General features: G+C 42.5%; 2 protein-coding genes across 2 annotated transcripts in view; both read right to left on the bottom strand.

Moving 5' to 3' along the window:
* Positions 1–14,736, bottom strand: part of LOC134452578 (ferroxidase HEPHL1-like) — a 50,893-nt gene extending 36,157 nt beyond the window's left edge. Inside the window, exons 1-6 of the mRNA XM_063203040.1 lie at positions 14,494–14,736; positions 10,878–11,125; positions 5,954–6,166; positions 5,244–5,441; positions 4,557–4,648; positions 3,838–4,000 (exon numbers count right to left, since the gene is read on the bottom strand). Coding sequence (XP_063059110.1) covers positions 3,838–4,000; positions 4,557–4,648; positions 5,244–5,441; positions 5,954–6,166; positions 10,878–11,125; positions 14,494–14,660 — 1,081 coding nt within the window. The 5' untranslated portion in view covers positions 14,661–14,736. The remainder of the gene's footprint in view (positions 1–3,837; positions 4,001–4,556; positions 4,649–5,243; positions 5,442–5,953; positions 6,167–10,877; positions 11,126–14,493) is intronic.
* A 1,872-nt stretch (positions 14,737–16,608) lies between these two features.
* Positions 16,609–20,628, bottom strand: LOC134452568 (jeltraxin-like). The gene is made up of 4 exons (XM_063203029.1): positions 20,325–20,628; positions 20,069–20,156; positions 19,444–19,574; positions 16,609–18,173 (listed from the first exon to the last, which is right to left on the bottom strand). Exons 2-4 carry the CDS (start codon positions 20,124–20,126, stop codon positions 17,679–17,681), a joined length of 684 nt encoding a protein of 227 aa, XP_063059099.1. The 5' UTR covers positions 20,127–20,156; positions 20,325–20,628; the 3' UTR covers positions 16,609–17,678.
* Between the last annotated feature and the right edge of the window lie 269 nt (positions 20,629–20,897).

Raw genomic sequence — 20,897 nt, 5'->3', positions numbered from 1 at the left:
CAAGAACCTCCTGGAGAAGAACTGTCGAGCAGGAAATGAGGGAAGAAGGGCTATCTTGGCAACAACTAGAGCCCAAGACAGGAGAGGATGGAAGACTTTCGTCAATGGTCTATGTTCCTATGGGAATTCAAAGGCCTAAGTAAGTGTAGTAAGTACCTATTCCCCGAATTCTGGATTTGTAGGACAGGTTTTACTATGCCAAGTGACCATCACACAGAGTCTTGTTTTGAATACTGATTCTTGTAAGAACCCTTGTTCTTTCAAATGCCATTTCCTTATTATGCTTTTGGGTTTTATCTACTGTACCAGCTGGCCGTTTGGACAATGGAAAAAAACATAACACACATTTGTCTGTATGCTACATTGCTGAATCACTTGCCCTCTTGCTGACTTAGAATAGTCACTCAGAGAAGGCAACCTGCACATTTTAAGTGTTCTTACTACTTTAACTAATAACTAAACTAATTTAACTGAAAACTACCTAAAATGGGCTTACAAGGTATACAACTTAAAATCAATGTTTGAGTGAGCGGTAATCAAGCAAACATATAGTCATTCCTCATCGAAAATGAGGAAGCCCCTCTTTCCATTTGAAGTCATCTTTATGCAATCTGCAAGACTGAAACTACCGAGTCAGAAAACTTCAATAAAGGAAGGAAGATGCACAGTGCCTTGTTTCATTAGTCTGATTATCATCGACTTTCAAATCTCTTCGAGACTTGGTCTGACCAAGAGCATAACAATTAACATTTCCCAACCGGTATGGTTGACCCACCTCCCTTAGTTTGCTAATGGATGCTTGCTCCCTGACAGAGTGGGAGGAGTTCCCTTTTGTTTGGGTGCTCAGAATCGTGTTTGTGTTGTTCTGGCCTGACTAGAGGCAACGCTGAAGGTGTGGCGTCACTAGGAGGGTGCAGCCTGGCTATTATTTCATGTCTTTACAGCTGATATGCTTGCTTGATTGGTGCATGATCGTGGTTGAGGATCTTATTCCTAGTACACGCGTGCATATGCACACATACACACCAATGTTTTTTTCTTATGTCATTCCCTGTTTATTTATTTATGCACCCCCCTGCTTCTTTCATCCCCCCCCCCAGTTTTGTGTCTTTAGTTATATTGTTGTATGTGTGAGCACACCAAATATCATTCCTGAGTGATTCTCTAATTCGCCTACACTTTTAAGTCTGTGGATTTTATTTGGCAATTCCACTAACTATTAACTGCATCCAATAATGTTTTGGNCATTAGAAAACATTGATCTTTCATATAGTACAGAAAGTGTAGACATAGCATTATTTCCCTCAGCAAGAATGAATATTTAATACTGGTTTTGGGCGTTTTCATGCCGTCCTGTTTTCCAAATGTCAGATTCAGTCTTCATATTAGCATGTAAAGAAACTTGTTTTGCCCAAGACGATTGCAAATGTTGATTCACAGTAATCATCACAATATGACAAAACTGTCAGAAAGACCGCTGTCCTTTCCATTATACATGAAATTTGCCATTTTGTGTGTGTCCACAAAAACTGTGTTAACCGTGTCACGGTCTGAAACCTCCTCCATAAATCAGTAATGGTTTGGTCTTAGGCCATACGAATAACATCACGTGATGTCATAACCTCTTTGGCAGGATACGGGAAGACTTTTTGGTAAATTTTGAGCTCCATCCTTCCATAATTTAATCCATTCTTTTTCATGTTCTCATAGCGGGAAAATTGCCTGTCAACTGTGTTATCAACATATTCATAAGAATCTGAATTAGAAATCACATGTAGAAAAACACAGATAAAGCATACAGATACATGAATTGATTAAGGTGTTGTGGTGGAACTTCTGAGGTCCTCAGTTAGCACAACAACATAAAAATGGCTGAAATGTCAACGGTGTTACCGTCAATGGTGTTACAATTAAGTATGACAGTCAGGGTTGCCAGATGAGGCTGATGATTTCCAGCCCAAAAAATGATCAAAATCCGCCCTAAAAACCCGCCCAATTCTATTGATTTATATGGCAGTGGGAAGGTTTTTCTGATAGATGCCATTTTTACCCACACAGCCCAATCTGGCAACACTGATGACAGTTGAGGAGGAGTATGTTTTTGCCAATTTATATCCATATTGACAGACAAACAAAGAAAATAATTTGTGTTCTAGGGAGATGGGTTTGTCTGCTCAGTTTTTTCTCCTAAAAAAGTGCCGACTTGTTCCCCTGCACTGTTGACCGTAACACAGTTGAGTAACACGGTTGACTGTTTTGAAAGTGTTTTTGCGCTATTGATCCCTTAAGTGTTGGAAAAATCCTATGTCTGGAGAAGGAAGTCTTGTGTAAGGAGGGTGACTATATTCAAATCAGACGTTACAGGGATTTATGATGAAAAATGTGTCAGTCTGTATCACAGTGACTCATAAAATCCTACTTATGAAGCTCAACAATCACATTTTCTATATCAGTTGCACAGATTAATGACAACATTACTGCTAAGGGACATAAGCACTTTCAAACATATATTGTTTCAACTCTGTAGTATTTTTATATATGTTTGAAATGACATAGTATTTGTCCATAACACTGTTGACAAAATAATTAAGCAAATGTTCGCTTTCATTAGAGTATTTATCAAATGATTTAAGATTAAGCTTGGCAATATGTTTGTTTGGAAACTTAAATATATACACTATGTAAACATCTAGGTCATTTAGTTGAAAAAAAATACTGATAATTGACATTTTGCTTTTGCCAAAAGCGTAGGGGAATTGTAGAATCACTCTCCTAACAACTGTATTTTATACTGTTGATATGACTAATTAAAACTTGAACTTGAACTTGAACATATACTCTCTCGCTCTCGCTCTCACTCTCTCTCTCTCTCTCTCTCTTGCACTCTCTCTCTCATTCTTTATTTATAGAGCAAGTTCCTGCCTGTCATTAACCTGGCAGCTGAGTAGCTACTGTCTATCATACAGGGACACCCACACGCAAACACAAACGCACGCACTACACACACACACACACACACACACACACACAAACACACACACACATGCACACAAACACACACACACACAAACGCACACGCACAAAAACGGAAACGCACACATGCACATGCACACGCACGAACGCAGACGCACACGCAGACGAACACGGACACGCACACACTTTACACACACACATCCACCTCCCTACGTACTGTACAGTATGTATGTGCATCTTGCAGGTGGTCGTTGACCTGGCAGTTGATTAGCCACTGTCCGGCCGTGGTGTGTTTGCATTCACACCTTATCTGAGACTGGTCCCCATTCATTTTCGACTGCTCGTGGGAACCGGGAAGTCATTAAATGCTAACAAGAAAGACTACAGTCTACTACCTGACTGTTAAATGGCCGAAACACCCAGTGACGTTCAGGTACACAACTGATGATGTGTCCCGCTGCAAACGCTGTGTAGCGCCTACCCGTCCTACTGGTGTAATGCTAGGGATACTTAACACATAGGGTGCATCCCAATATGTGACCTTGCCTCCTCCACTTGCTTCCTCCACTTGCTTCTCGTCATGATGACATCACTGACAACAGCATTATATTTCAATATCTTGCAAAAGCTCAATTGTAAAGTCTTTTTCTCATTTGCAATTGGGATGGTGAATGAAAAACAGTCCCTCAAAAGTTGTTGTGGCGAGGCTGACAGCTGGGAAACTTTATCGTTTTCTCCACGGAGGAGGGGCCAGGAGGCGGGATGAGGAGACAAGCACAAGTGGAGGAGGCAAGGACACATATTGGGATGCACTCCAAATCCTTTCAGCGAATCATGCTTCCGGGTGACTTGCGAACTCTCTACCTTGCAGGTGGTCGTTGACCTGGCAGTTGATGAGCCAGCGTCCGGCCGTGGTGGCCAGCATGTCGGCGGTGACAAAGGAGGCCGGGAAGAGGCTCAGCACGTCGGTGCGGTGGCGGCGCTCCAGCAGCGTGTGGCCGTGGAAGTAGACGGAGTGCATGTCCACCTCAAGAGAGAGAGAGTCATAGCCTGATTATCATCGACTTTCAAATCTCTTCAAGACTTGGTCTGACCAAGAGCATAACAATGAACATTTTCCAAACGGCATTTCCCATATGGCCTCCCTTGGTTTGCCAATGATTGTTTGCTTCCCAACAAAGTGTGAGGAGTTCCCGTTTTTGCGGGAACTCAGAAAGTTCTTGCATTGACTCTTGACCTGACTGTAGCAACGCTGAAGCTGTTGCGTCACTAGGAGGGCGTGGCCTGGCTAAAAGAGTCAAGAGTACTTTATTGTCAAAACTCTATGTAACAGGGTTACCACAGAAGTTTGAAATTGCGTTTGACCAGTCTCCAATGTGCAGTTTGACTAAAAACATTTAAATAAGACATTGACAATAATCTCTCTCTCTCTCTCACTCTCTCACACACGTGCGCGCACACACACACACACACACACACACACACACACACACACACACACACACACACACACACACACACACACACACACACACCTACACACCTAACCTATTCATACATGAATTTAAAATGCTTTTTCTGACCTCGTTCCCCATGCCGAACAGGTGCCACGCCACCGTGCCATTCAGACACAGCTCCAGGCCCGGCAGGTTGCCATACAGGAAGCCATTTATGCCTGTCGAGCCAGAGTTTTGTGGTCAGTTTTTTCCCTGTAGAGTATTCTTGCTTTTAAATACAAACAATTGATGCAACAACTGTGATTTGTCATACCAAAGAATAAGTTACTTGCCAAAGTAGCTAGTGAGACTGAAATAGTTACTAGCCACAGACAACTTTTGCCAGCATTTTGCAGGTGCCAGTGTCAAGCCCTGATACACACACTCTCTCATCTCCACACACACTGCTGTAATCTGAACTGACATGTGACCCCCTTCTAATGCCAGCAGTATTTCAGCAGCTGTGATGGCCTTTCTTCCTAAAATCGTCAGGAGCAGCAGCAGCAGTCAGCAGTCAACAATCATGATATAGCAATATACTGTACATCACATGGGCATGGTCAGAGGCACAATGTATTCCCAGAATACATCATTGAGACACATTAGTAAAGAATATAATATATTCTACTTATATTGAATAGAATACTGAATACTGAATTAGATTCAGCTACCTAAAATAGCTTTGGCAAACAGTGTGAAATATGCAGTATAAGATAGATACAATGTAAAATATGTAGATCGTACAGTAACAGGAATGGCCAGCTAAAAGATTACCATGCATTAGATTGGACTCTCGGAAATCCTCATCGTCACGGTCTATGCCGTCCAGATCTGAGCAGAACGTTTTGATGTTGTCTTCCAGGTACCAGCTAAGGTTCTCGTCCACCACGGAGAACATCAGGAGGAAGTCGTGGTCCACGTCAGCTCTCCGTAGCTCTGTTCCGTTGGGCCCCGACACCTGCTGCAGGGTACCTGAGCAACAGAACAGTTAAAGGTGATGAGACAAAGGGCAACGTTTTGAGCAATTTGCCTGGACAATGATACTACAGTATAAGATGTTGTTTAGCCTGTGGATCATATAATGTGTTTGTTGGGAGAACTAGCAGTAGACAACGCTTTTTCCAGCCATTTCGGTTTCGGTTACTTCAGTTATACAAATACAGGGTATGTTTTGTTCCTTACTTGTTATACATGTGCCATATCTTGGTGCTGCAATGGTGTAAACTGTCATATTTTAATGCCGAAGCAGTAAAGTAATTTTGCAATTATGTTATATTACTGTATATCTGCAGCAGTGTTGCAAACTTATCTCTATAATTACTCTCTGTACTTGTATAACAAAAAGTAATTTTGCATGCTAACTGTTATAAGTGTGCCAAACCTCAGTCCTGTTACTGCTGTAATGTTGTAATGCAGCAATGCTGTATACGTTTTGAAGCATTTTCAATTACCATACTTTAATTGCTCTGCTGTAATGACGCTACCTGTCCTGCAGGTGAGGATGGCGCCGATGAGTCCAGAGTAGATGTCCTTCGGGGCGTCGATGTGGGAGTGGTAGACCCAGGTGAGGCAGTTGGCATCTCCGTCCGTCGGTGCGTAGTCGGGCGTCACCAGCCAGCGGTAAGTGTGCGTGCCCCCAGGGGGTACGGCATCGTCCAGCTTCGCTCGGCCCGAGGTGCCATCCGGGTACAGGGCACCTGAGAACAATATAGCATAGTGCTTATGCATGTGGACCATGGCACATGTGCAATAGTCTTGCGGCGTTATGTGTGTGTGTCTTGTGTTGAATGAGTCTAGCTCAAGGATGCAAAATGAATTTCAGTACACACTGACAATAAAGTACTATCATATCGTATCATATCGTGTCTTATCGTACCGTACCGTATCGTATAGCATTGCAAATACACCATCAGCGGTTTCATACCTTGAATTTTGGAATATGTGACCACCTTGACGTCTCTAAGACCAATGTACACCTTCACATGTGACTCTTGTCATGTGAAAACTGCAGAATTACAGTGCAATGCTGCAGATAAACCATACTCACTATGCAAATGTAAGAATAATTATAGATTCCCACTTTTAAAATGGCTATTATCATTAGTAAAAATGTCTCTTGTGCAGTTCTGTAGAAAGTTCAACAGTTCAGAGGAAGACTTTTCAGAATACGGAACTGAAAAATTGAACTGAAGAAATTCTAAATGGTCTGATTTCCTGACAGCCACACAAATGCTGTAGACACTGAAACACAAACCACCCTCACTGACTGGGTAAAGAGGAGCTCTTGAGAAATGCAAACTTGACAGAGGCACCTGCCCACCTGCCGAGTTTAGGAACAATGAAATCAAACACTCAACGATGAAATACAAACGACACTCAACTGAACACACCCGACTTTGATCTCTACGACACCACTCTCTCACACAAACCATAAACCACGTGTACAACCACGTGTTTACAGCAGTTTGAAAAAGCAAGACCACTCAATCAGAAAATATATTTTTTAAGTCTTCTCTCCTTTAGCGCTTCAATATTTTTCCACTGCTTACATAGTTTCCCGGTAATTATGCCCTGTTTTGGAATCATCATAAATGGGATCATTATAGTTAAATGGATAACAACGCCAGTGAGAATAGAAAACAGCCTTAATTCAGCTGGGATGCAGACATAAACATTTCCTTTGGGCATGTACTGTAATTACCCGCCTTCAAATTGCACCCATCATCAGCATTTACATCAGCTGGTGCAATAGGTTGTCAAAGGCTACATAACAAACAGGTAGTTGACATGAACTGAACAAGATTGAAGATTCAGATTTCTTCATTACATCACTCGTGGATAGTTTTTGCTCCTCAAAAGTAAATCAAAACTAAATAAATAATAGTATCCTTCTATTTTCCATATTCGTGAAAGGTTTGTGATGAATGTTGATTCATGTCTGGTGAAACAGTCATGGATGCTTTATGCAGTGTTTCTGACAGCTGCTATGAACATGTTATGAAAGAAACCGTCAAGTAAACTATAACCAAGACTTCTGTATTGTTTGCCGTGTAGTAGAAGGTGACACGTTCAGTTGTGGCAACATTAGGAAATATGAAACCCTGAGGACAAGGCCCCTGTTATAAATAAATACGTTTGCCAATGACCCAGTTGTAATGTGTTATAAAGACTGTTACTCTGTTATTTTTGTCGGGCAACAGTGAAGCATTTCACTGGCGAAAGGGTGTGTGTTGGGTGTGTTGTTGAGTACAGTTGGTAAACAAGTTATCCCTTAATTCCTAGCTTGTAATTATGACACTATGTGCATTTCTCACAAAATTTGCCTTCCGGGGGGCCCCACAGTAACCTGTAGACTTCCGGGGGGCCCCAGGCCATCTTAATCCGGCCCTGCCCACATGCCTAAACCTGGCAGCAGGGCCACCGCTCGCCATAAGTAGCAGAGTAAGCAGAGCGCCTATAGGCCTCAACTTCTTGGCCCCCAAAGTTGGGGGCCTCCAAAATTGAGATTGACAAAAATTATTATTATTAATAAAATATTATTCATATTATTATTATTTAATTATGAGGGGGGCTCCATATCAGTTATGCTTAGGGCCTCCAAAACTTTAGCATCGGCCCCGCCTGGCAGGCATTAATGTAACACATCACACCCAGGCTGACCTCCTTATTTTTAAGTTTGCTGTATTGAGGAAACACTCTGAAGCATCCAATCAGATAAGTCACATTGAGACAAAACAGACAAGATCCTGTCTCTGTCTTTTGTTTGGGCCCTGAAATGAATCCAGCAGCTGTATTCAGAGCTGTAGAGAAATGATACAATTCAGTCTCCCTGGCTCAGAGCAGAACAGAACAAGGCCAAGCTGAGGAGGACGAGCACAGAGTGAGGCCAGTAAGAGGAGCCTCTCGGTGGGGGACAGACGGGGTGGCCGTGTACGGGGCAGACAGGGTCGGATTTAGCCTGATTATCATCCATGCTCAAATCTCTTCGAGACTTGGTCTGACCAAGAGCATAACAATTAACATTTCCCAAACGGCATGTTTGACCCGCCTCCCATAGTTTGCTTATGGTTGTTTGCTTCCCGACAAAGTGAATGGAGTTCCCGTATTATCAGGAACTCAGAAAGTACTTGCACTGCTCTTGACCTGACTAGGTCGGATTAACCCATTGATGCCTAAAGCACCTGCAAAAAACGCCAAAATGCCTAAGCCCTTGTTGGGAAAGTTGCCCTCAGTCTATAAAAACCTAAATATCTTAGCCTCTGATGCACATAAAAATATGAAATAAGTTGCATTTAAACCCTAAGACCCTGGAAGGTGGTGTGTGTGTGTCTGCAGCCATATCTAGCCTCTGCATTAATCTGGCACTGCAGGGCAGTCATTCTGACTTTGCAGACTGTGTAAAGGTGGACTTGTTCAAATGAACGCCCGGTAGCCATGGGTTTAGTTATTCTTGGTACTGTGTGAAGACATGTTAGGATGCTTAGGAAGGCTGGACTGAATTACCGCCCTCTTACCCAGGCCTACAGAGGACTTGTAGAGAGCATCCTCACAACAGGCATCACTGTCTGGTATGGCAACATCACTCAGGCTGAAAGGAAGTCTTTGCAACGAATAATCAAGACTGCGGAGAGGATTATAGGCACAGCACTTCCCTCCATGGACTCCATATATGTACAGCGCAGCCATAGGAGAGCAGAGAGAATCATTAAAGACCCACTCCATCCAGCTAACTCTCTGCTCAAACACAAGAACTGCACATACAAACTGAGACACAGTAGAGCGGACAGCATTCCTATACCAGAAAAGCAAGGTTTTTCAACAGTTTCTTCCCAGCAACAGTGAGACAGCAAAAAACAACATTTGATCCACCTTTTTTTATTATTATTCTTTTGATCTCTTTGATTTTTATCACTTTTTAATGTATTTTGTCTTCCTATTTTTCTATTTAATTCTATTTATTGACTCAGACTGCCTGCACAAGAGTTCCTGTGCTTGGACTACTAGTTTATGCACAAATGGCAAATAAAGTACTTTGAACTTTTGAACTTTGAGTTCATACATCTTCTGAGACGACTGAAACTCACCACTTTTTTTCCCCAGACAGGGTTCCAAATGTATGTCAACTAACTCTCGACACAGGAAATGGTTTTCAGCTCAACGTAGTGGCCATAGCAACAGGATGCAAGCAGAGGAGATTCTGCACCAGATGTTAGCTTCTACTTCTGCAACTGTTCACAACCATCCTCTACATTTTGAGGATGCATAATAATACGTATAGAGACATTTACAATATTTGAAAATGTTGTTAGGTTTCACTGCTCTGATCGGCACTATATGAGAAGCTTTGACAATATACCGTACAAGGACACAAAGGGCTGCTGACCTCCAACTGGTGGATCAGATGTTTTGAGGAAATAAAACATAAATAAATGCAACATTTGTTGCAGGTTTGTGACATGTGCATCACAATGGACTCTCTGTTGTTGGACAGTTAAAAAAATAATTCTGTAGTTCTTAGTTTATATTGTGTATAGCAATATAATTTATAAAATGTATAAATGGATTTGAAAACATCAGGTACCGGAAAAGGAATCACATCCTTTTGTAATCTATACCCAGCCCTAATATTCTGCAGTATTGTCACTTTTCCTCTAGCAAATCACTGAGGCAGGAAAGTGACTGTGACACCCGAGATGGCCATCTTTTTGGCAGCTAAAATAGTAACAACACAAAGACAGAGGAAGGAAAACTTTTACTGCTCTTGATTAATGTCCTTGGACCTTCTGCATCCTTCTCGTAAAATGCCCCAGGAGGTACTATAGGGTACATCCGAGAGAAAAGGTGCCTTTCAGCTTACAGTACCTTACCATCTGCATCGGAGTACCCCATGAAAAATATAGCCCATGTGGGTGTATACCACAATAGGCCTGAGAGGAGAAGGTCCTTCCTGTTCCCAGCCTTGGCATGCGTACATCATTGCATAAATATCTTGTGAAAGTATAACTTGAGTGTGCAAAGCAAAAGGACTATACAGAGGCAATGCTCACTGTATGATTATCCCATGAAAAAACACTCTTTACCTTTCGCATCCTCGCAAGATGTCTTTCCTTCCACATCCTCAAAATACACGAATACCCCATAGAAAGACCACATATGGGTGTTTAGACCAATTCTGGTGTTTAGGCCTTCTGCATACTAGGGCATGCTAGGGCCCCTGTTATAAATTCTTGCTTTAGCACCTCATCTTCTGAGGTTAGATGTACAGCGTAAAAAAGAAAAAAGAAAAAAAATCGTGGTTAATAGAATAACTGAATGGCTAGTGACTCGGGGAAACCACTAGCCATGGTGGTCGGCAAGCGGAAATGTGAATGTTAAGCCCTGATGAATACCCCATGAAAATACCCTTACCTTCCGCATCCTTCTCGTAGAAGACGCCGTGTGGGTGCATGGAGTAATGCCTCCTGGAGGCGAAGTTCCTCAGGTGCACCACCAGGACGTCCCCCACCTCCGCCTTGAGGGTGGGGCCCAGGAAGCCGAGCCAGGGGGCCTTAGGCAGCCTCTTGCTGTACGAGGCATCAGAGTACTCCACGTACACGGCCTTCTTGTACACGGAGCCGATGCGAGTCGGTCCTCTCTCCAGAAACACAGAGGCATGCCTGTGGAAGAAGGGAGGCAGGACCGCAACAAAGTCAAAGTCAAGTCAAACTGTACTTTTTAAAAAAAGATTTTATTTGGTCTTAAACAACTTTATTGACAGGACAGCTTGAGAGGTGGACAGGAAGCAAATGAGGAGAGAGATGGGGAGGGGTCGACAAATGACCCAAGCCGGGAATCGAACCCTGGTCGGCTGCATGGCAGATGAGTGCCCTACCGGTTGGCCACGGCGGGGCCAAATTAAATTTAACTTTATTGTCAAAGCCTATTAGCAACTTCGTTAGTTGCCAATGGGAAAATGCATTGAAAACAACAAAGTAGCTAATGTAGTAAGCAACTTTCGTTTCGAGAAACGCACCCCAGCAGTATCAATCATCAAGCGTGTATCATGCTTTTTTTTTGGAGTATGTTGATCACATACCGTACAGTACATCATTAGAACATCAGTTCTAATGATGTGTTCTAATGATGTGTTCTAAATCAGTTCTAAGTGAGTTGATGTCACTTACAGTATAGCCTACGCTGCAGGATATTCTATGCTGGATTTCTATTATATTACCTAGTCCTTCGCACAGAAGGTATAGAACGGCCGAATTGACCTGATTATTGGTGGTAGATGTGAAATCGGTTATTGTTTGAAAGGTGTGTCTGATTTTATCCAATCACTTGGAAGTGACATGTAATCTGCTTATATTTAATGTGCCACCTCTACGTCCTCTAACCCCCGCACACTCTTCACTGTCTGTGGCAACAAGACAATTTGCTTCCAGAAGACCCGACCAGGACATACATGGGAGGGAAATATAAATTGGCGGGCACTTTACGGATGGAAAGACCAGGATAATTAGTTCTATGGCAGCTGTAGAATGTATGTGTCTGGGGGAGAAAAAAAAAGTACTCCTGTTTCCTTTTATGTAAACCTGTTGACCAGTTACACTATGTAGGCTATTACAAGCTATTATTATTAAATTATGAACCCAATACAAAAACACTGATGCTTGCCTGTCACATACAGTCACGTCTGCTAAATCGGACAAGAGAAGTCGTTAGCACTTTATTTTAAGGTTCACGTCAGCCACTAAATTAGTTATTCAGCAAAATAATTTGCTAGGCATGTATTCATACGAAGAGTTCAAATGCAAAACCCCCTAAGTGCCATTTCAGAAAATAATCTTAATTCATTTTTATTTAATGCAAAGCTATCAAAATTGCATATTTTTAAATTGTATTTATGTAATATAACTATTTATATGTATTATCAAGTACATGAATGTAAACCAAACCAACAACGGGGTTCTCTAAAAAATATAGAAGTGCAGGACTTCAGAAATGGAGTTAGGGGGTTTTGCATCTGAACTCTTCATACATTCACTGTTCACTGCCAATACAGCTTTTATTATTGATATAGTTGCAACAAGGACCTAATAGGCCCTTAAAGGGACACTGTGTGAGATTTTTAGTTGTTTATTTCCAGAATTCATGCTGCCCATTCACTAATGTTACCTTTTTCATGAATACTTAAAACCACCATCAAATTCTAACTATTCATTATGACTGGAAAAATTGCACTTTTCATACATGAAAAGGGGGAACTTCTCCATGGTCCGCCATTTTGAATTTCCAAAAATAGCCATTTTTAGCTGCAAAAATGACTGTACTTGGACCATACTAGAAAATATCAGTTTATTACCAAGTAAACTTTCATGTAAATATCAAATTTGGCAATTCAATGAGCAGCATAGTTGCAGTACCTTTTTTGACCATTTCCTGCACAGTGCCCCTTTAACACAATATGTGAACACTAAACTAAAGTGTAACTGAGACGTCAAGTCAAGGTAAGTTTTGCTGTCAAAACCCTACTGTATATACAAGAACAAGGATTTGACAGTGCTCTCGGATCTTGTACTGTATAGATCACAACATTAAGCATATCATTCCAATAATAGTTGAAAATGACTGTCATTAGGCTTCATGATGACAGCAAAGTAGGCCTATGATCCTAAGTCATGGGTAAGCGGTTAGGGCATCAGACTTGTAGCCCAAAGGTCCTGGCAGGTTGGGGGCTGCCCCCTTGCACGGGTGAGGCATAAATGCAATTTCGTTGTGTGCAGTGTGCAGTGAACACTTATGTGCTGTAAGTGTCATAATGACAATGGGAGTTGGAGTTTCCCAGTTGGGCTTTCACTTTAACTTTCTTTTTTTGAGTGGGCTAGATAGGGAATGATTGGGAGAGAGAGATGGGGCAGGGCCAGGAAATGGCTGGACTCGAACCGGGGTCCGCGAGGGCAATGTAAGCCCATTCACTTTCACTTCCACTATGATTTTATACCTCGGGTAGGCCTAATCTGTTTCTACTAAAATTACTTTATCATGTGGACATGAGTACTACAGACTTTATGATACATGTAGGCTATGTATGGCCTATGTATGTTTAAAGTGTCCTGTAGGCCCTACTGTATGTATGTAGCCTATGTATGTGTTCATGCATTTATTGCATTGCCGTATAGGCTATAGGGAAAAAAGGGAGTCACACAGAGGAGCTGGAAGCTAATCAGTGAAATTAAAAGCCAGAAATATAAATGAAACCATGAACAAAAGAGGGTTACAAACGTTTCAGGTCTAGCCCGTCATCAGTGTTCCCAAATTCAAAAAGGGTATAATATGCTATATAATCTTGGTACTAGCTATGGTGACAGAGAAAGCCTATTCTTTGTAAGCAGTAAGAGTATAAAACTAGTGGCCTGCAAATTGAACTACAAAAAAATACATAGGCCTACCATAATACTGCTAATTGAAATGAATGCTTGTATAAGAACACTTGGATGCCTTTGTGGTTAGGCCTCTTTAACATGACAACTGACGTTGCGCATGCAGAGGTGTAGCCTACTATATGCTTTACATGCAATTGTCTTCATCATAACCATTTTGTTGTACAGTGAGCCTATTCTACTATTCTCAGCCTCGACCAATAGCCCAAAGAGACTATCTAAGGGGTTAACCGGCAAGCTGACGGCAAAGTGCGCCAGTGTAGCCTTTCACGGGAGAGTGTAGGCTACAGAGTACAGACCACTCCACAGTTATTCAGTGGCACGCTACATGAGTCCTGACAAGTTTGCTCACTTCTGGAAATTTGTCGAGAAGCGTAAGGGCAAATTACTTCGATTTGTGCTTTGCGTACCTCTTGGTGTGGTTTCCCAAGTCAAGTAAAAACAACTATTGCCAAACGCAGAGCCATCGCTTATTTCTTATGATCCATATGCCACAATGTTGTTAACACATTAAGCAAGTGATGTCTGAATTAAATGGAATATGAAAACAAGCCGTTGTTTGCTATTGTGGAATATACAACTGAAATCACAAAGGTACTCACTCGTCCTGTGACACAGGCTTGTCATTGATGCGGTTTCTGCCACTCGGCGCATAGTCCCAATTCTCCTCCCGAATCCCAAAGAAGTACGTTCTCTCGACACAGTTAATGTTGCCTATACTCGCAAGACAGGCAAGTAAAAGGACGCCCGTTCCTCTAGAATACTTCATTGTCTACCTCTACAATGGTGTATCTAACTGACAGTTATTAGGTGAGGGGGAGGTATGCGGGACAACATCTGCCGTAGCTTCATTAGCCGAGAATGTTGTGCGTGACATAACTCGGACTGACACGCCTCCAAACACGTAAAGCTTTTGGGTTCACTTCATACCTCCCTTGGTCTAGGGGTTTCGGCAGGTCGCCATTGTTGCTTCTCTGAACGTTGTTTGTGAGAGAGGCTACTCCACATTTTCCCTGTGGCCTGTGGCTAAAAGTTTTGCGTCCCGTTGCGACTCTGGCATGGTGCGATGCCGATGCGCGATCTTAAGGGGGCCGCGCGCAGAATCAAGGATTGGCCGAAGCGCATATATTTCAGGCCGGGCCGCGCGTCCCTGAATTCAGTCATGAGCTGAGATCCATCGATGAGGAAGGCCACTTCACCCCTGGAAATCCCTACATCCACTGATTTACATGCACCAATGACCACTGGGGGGGGGGGGGTTGTCATCTATCTGTCAAATAAAATTATTGCTCCTTTTGGGGCCCCAAATGGTGAAAAACAGCTCATATTTCACAACCACAGTTTTCACAATTTGGTTTCCTTCCTATGAATTTTTGCTTGGGACCCCAGCTGACCCTATAAAGTCACCTCCGCCTTCCCCCCATAATAAATGTCACACACTCACACACATATACGCACGCACGTCGCATGCACGGCACGCACTCACACACACACACACACACACACACACACACACACACACACACACACACACACACACACACACACACACACACACACACACACACCAAAAACAGAGCATGGTCCCAGATAGGCCAACATCGGCTATGTGTTTAATATCTGTCCCTATAAATAAACCGTTCAATAGGCCTATAAATAATGTGAACTCAGATGAACAGCATTTTTAGTTGAATAACCATATGGTTTACAACAATCTCACACCTGTACATCCTTCTGACCACATCAACAAACTAACTATGTTGAGATATATGCCACTCATATATAACCTACCACCTGCAGTATACCTGCCTGTTTCATCAGGCAGCAGCAATTCAGCTGGAGGTTGTTGGTTTACTGTTATGATTATGCACATTCAAGGCCACTGACAGCTTTGGCTGCGACAGGGACAAACGTCATATTAAAGGGCCCCAAACCCAGTACATACAATGTAATGAGGATAGAATTCTGGGCCCCCTCTCTCCCTGGGCCTGGGACAAGTGACCCCTTTGTCGTTCCCCCCCTGTCGGCTTCCCTGTGCACATTATTCTGTTGTCAGGGGTGGTTTGGTTTGTGCATGTGTGTGGGGGTGAGTGATGGGGATAAAGAAACATTATAGTGTCATGCTGGTGGTCAACACATACGTTATGCTAAATTATATGTACCTGACTGGTTCTTCCATTCAATGTAGGCTACCAATTGCACCCAAACTTTGGCCTTTTTATTTTGAATTTGTGAAACTGTCCATACTTCACACAGCACAGCCATCTGCTGCACTCTGCTGGCCGTTAGCAGTCATTGCAGGACCTCCTTCATGTGAGCACGTTCGTCCGCAGTGGGAATGTTTTCTAGTGTTACTGTTGCTCATCCTGTAACTTCCTCAATTCCCTCAAATAGAAGAAACCGTCATAAGAAGTGCATGCCAGTCATACTCAAACTGAGCTCTACTGATCATGGTTGACCTCAGTCAGTTTAGACAATACACAGACAGATCTCTACTGTCTGGCACACACATACATACACGCACACACACACACACACACACACACACACACACACACACACACACACACACACACACACACACACACACACACATGCCAAATATTTTCACAACTTAATATAGTGGCAAAACCTGTGTAAGAAGAAAGTAATGTAATATGATGTTGTGAATGATTACACAATATTTATGAAAACACACAATACACAACTTGTACGATTACAAAGGATTTATTAGTTTCCCATAGCCTACATAACAATCAAATATTTAACATGAACCAAGGACAGAACTACAGTTTGGATGAATACAATGATATAATAATCAACGTCTTCTTAACAGGCCTTTGTGCATTCAACTGGCGCACCTCGGGACAAATAAGGAATTTCCTGGCTACAGCCCAGCCACTGATTTAAAATGAAAAGTAGTTCAAGGACCATTTTTGGAAATGTGTCATCCTCTTGTATGACGCTGCCTGGTGTGCACATAATTAACCTAGGGCGCAGCTCTGCTGCTGACCAAAGTTTGTTTGTGGCTTCGCCGTATGAATGTTTACTGTGGATTATAGAACTGGACGGACTCATTCATTCATTCAGTCATTGTCCCCCCGATCCAAACCAGGGGCGGATCTAGCCATTTTTGGGGCCCTAGGCGAAATATAAACATGGGGCCCTGAAAAGTCACCACGTCACCAATTGGCATGGAAGGAGGAAGTCAAGTCAAGTCAAGTCAGCTTTATTGTCAATTTTCTTATGGCAAGGGTGCCATTTTAGTATTTTGACGTATATATCGTATATAAATTACTTTATTTGTGCGTTTATTGCAACTGGTGTGACAGTTGGGGGCCCCTATGGAGGGCAGATTTGGTCAGGGCCCAAGGAAATTGCCTAGGTTTGCCTCATGTAAAGTCCGCCTCTGCAACAGGTGCAACTTCCCCCGTTCTTCCAGCCGTTTTCTAATTCTGGTGCTATTACTTATTAGTAACATGTATCATTGCACTAAATGGTACCAGTTTTTGGTACCACCCGGTTCAATGTTACATGATGCTATGAGTGTCACCAGAATTAATCAAATCAATTGGAGGTGTACAATGTGCATATTTCAAAAAAATAGTGAACTATTCCTTTGAATGGATTTTTTACGTTTTGGCCCCTAAACACTCTGTGATTTCTGGTATTGAGGTGGAACCGCACAGTTTTAAAACATCTATCCATTTCAAAAGATGGTTCACCTTTATTTATTTCTGGGCCTACATCTTCAAGAATAACTCATCAGTGACCTGGTCAAGAGTACTCACATCTTACCTTCAACCAGCACAGTGCCATTTACAGTGTACTCGACCTTACTCCAGTTTAGATAATTACCTGCCTTATACGCCACAAACCCACCGCCCCCGTAGTTGTCAATTTCAGACGATGGAATCACATAGTCCCATATATGCACATCAGTCATGTGTCCCACAAAGCCCTCTGCATAGCCGTCCTGGTGTCGCCCCAGTACAATACTGGGCCGTTCACCGATGGACAGGCCGGCTTTCGTCATCTTCCTGACGCTGCGTTTGCCATTGATGTTCACCTGGGCCATCCCGCTGCTTCCGTCCCAGGTGGCGCACAGTGAATTCCACTTGTTCAAGGTGTACTCCAGGCCGTTGAAGAACACGGGCTTGTTTCCAACGTGCAGTTCGTACTGCTGGGGGTAGGTGCGGCTGGGCATGTGTCTGAGGATGGTGAAGGCAGAGGGCTGGCCGGGGGCGCTGAGGGAGAAGAAGGCAGACACCTGGCCATCCACCTGCTCAGGGGACAGTGGATAGCAACCCATTGGAAAAAGATCAATACGTATTATTCATATGCATATAGCAACACATTGGAAATATTACTAATATATATACATGCATATATATATATATATAAAGACACTATATGCAAAGTGTGGCCTACTTTTTGAAAAAGCATTCGGGCCAGCACCCTCTAAACTGAAATATTTGAGTGAATCCTGCTCCAAGTTGAAAATGAACAACCAACTTTTTTTAAGTAGGGTTTTTGAAATAATTACTAATTATTTAAAATACAAATAATTACAAATTTATTTCAAATACAAATAATTTTACTTTTAAGAGTACATTTTGATCCAATTATTTTACTTCACAACATTGGAACATACCATGAGTACTGAGTAACATCTAATTAATGGAGGGGAAAAAAGCCCCTTTAGCGAAGGGGAGCAGAGCTGCGACACCCAGATTCAAACCTGGGCATCGAGAGGTACCAAACTGAGACTCTGACTGCTACACCAATAACTGGTTTGGTACCCTTTCAAGCCTGGATTCGAATCCGGGTGGGGCACCTCTACCCCCCTTCGCTACATGATGTCCGAAGTGAAATGGCTGGCCGTGAGGCCATCAGAGGTGCACTCAGCTGTGTGGTAAATTTCACACTTAAATTACTTGTACTCCGGTAGATTTTTAGATGGGTGAATTCTGAATTGACTTTTATTTGAGTTGGATTTAAAGAAAAGAAAGATACTTTTACTCGACTGGAGTCAGGGGCGTAGTAGCAGAAAATTCTGGGCCCTACTGTATGTACAGTCAGCTACAATGGACCCCACCCCCCATCCATATATAGTATCTACATAACTCAGATTGTGTAGGCCCCCTATATACACAGGGCCCTGGTGACTCAGTCACACTTTGCAGCCCAGGGCTGCCTTTCCCAAAAACTCTTATGTAGTACTTAAGCCTAAGTAGTGCTTAAGTATGAGGTGCCGCATAGGCAATATATCACATAACCTAAAGTTGATGCATACAATAATTCTATTGGCCTACATACAATGTTTTCATCTGGTAAATGCAAATAAAATGCTTGCTAAAGTGCATGTGTGAGGTAAAATAGTGTATTTATAAACATGAAGTGATGATGTGAAACCTATTTCTGGTACTTTGCCTAGGCGGCCCGACATATTTAAGTTCTACAGGTACTTAGGCTTAAGTACTACTTCAGAGTTTTTGGGAAATGCAGCCCTGTACGACTTCAGTTAATCAGTTCTCTTTCCACCTCTGCACCTGGTCTGTGTAGAAACGCAAGCACACGCTGGCAGAGGTCAGGTTCTTGGACACCAGAGGTTTCAGCTTCACAAAAGATGTGCTGTGCTCCTCAGGGAAAGAAAACATCTTGCCCTCCATCTTGCCTTTTTCTGTGGGGTGGTAACACAAACGTTGTTGTGATGTCATGTGTAGCACTTCCATTTTTTTCTTGCTATCTTTCAAAATACAGTATACAGGAATGTCAAGGTTAGCGCCCTCTTTATTTATTTCTTCTATGCTTTCTTTCTTTCTTTCTTTCTTTCTTTCTTTCTTTCTTTCTTTCTTTCACATGGACCTCGGTGGTATGATTTTTTTAGCTGCCATTGGGTTATTCAGATTTTAACCATTGAACGTTTGAGCTTTGAACTCTTACAAATACAGTATGTGGTAATTTGTGTTCTATTTTTTTGTGAATGAGCATTCATGCAACCTGGGTCCTTCACTGGCACGTACACAGTAGCCCTACATAACATCTAAATTTCATCATTCAGATTCTGTGCCAAAGATGGCCATTATTGTTATTTGGCTAATTCAGCAGACCTCTATCTGTCTCTCTCTCTCTCTCTATCCGGTTTTAATACTGTTTGAATTTGAGAACACTGACCTTGAAATGTGATAGTGCACCTCAGAAGTACAATACAAAACACTACTGTACTCTTCATGGCTGTTCCTCAGTCCAATATAATAATAACCTGGAATACAAAACACAGGCAAATGACACCATTCTGGTAATATGAAAGAATTACATGACCTATTTTAGGCCTAATGTATTTCAGAAAATCAGCTCCAATGGATCAATTGCAGTGGGGATATTCACCCCTTCATTTCTGATGATGACATAAAATGACAGAAATGCTTACCTCGGTATTTTGTGCAGAAAGATGGAACAGCAAGCTCAGACAAAATGTGCACAGTGCCCGGACCAGATACTGTACGTTCTCAAAGTAGACCTTTGTTAATGGGTAATCCTTCTGTAAACGCACACATCTGTTTGGTTGTCAAGCAGTGATGTGCTCATACAGTATGTGTCCAGTTCAAACAAGCCAACACTAATCACAAAACCGGGATGAACAGATGACACAGCTAGTGTATATGAATATGTAGGATCTCTCAGATTTTCATCTTAATTTTCATTTCATGCAGGCCTCTTTTGGGGGGGCACTCCAGCTTATGGTTAAGGCATTGAACGTGTAGCCAAAGGACCACAGGTTCAGTTTCCCACTCCAAGAGGTGAGTGGCAGAGGGGCAGTTAAGGTTCATCCTCCTATGTGTGACGTGACGATCCCCAGCACTGTCGCCAGTACAGGCCAAAGCAGGCATAGAGGATGCTACTGTACCAGTAGCCTAATGCAGAGAGGAGCTATATTCCCACAGCTCTATGCATCCACCACGGCTACCATCAAACCTTGCCTGGTGAAATAACCTTACTTTTC

This window comes from Engraulis encrasicolus, chromosome 7 (assembly GCF_034702125.1).
Source record: "Engraulis encrasicolus isolate BLACKSEA-1 chromosome 7, IST_EnEncr_1.0, whole genome shotgun sequence".
Taxonomy (NCBI): Eukaryota; Metazoa; Chordata; class Actinopteri; order Clupeiformes; family Engraulidae; genus Engraulis; species Engraulis encrasicolus.
Note: the sequence above shows the minus strand (reverse complement) of the source record. Positions and strands in the feature narration are given on the sequence as shown.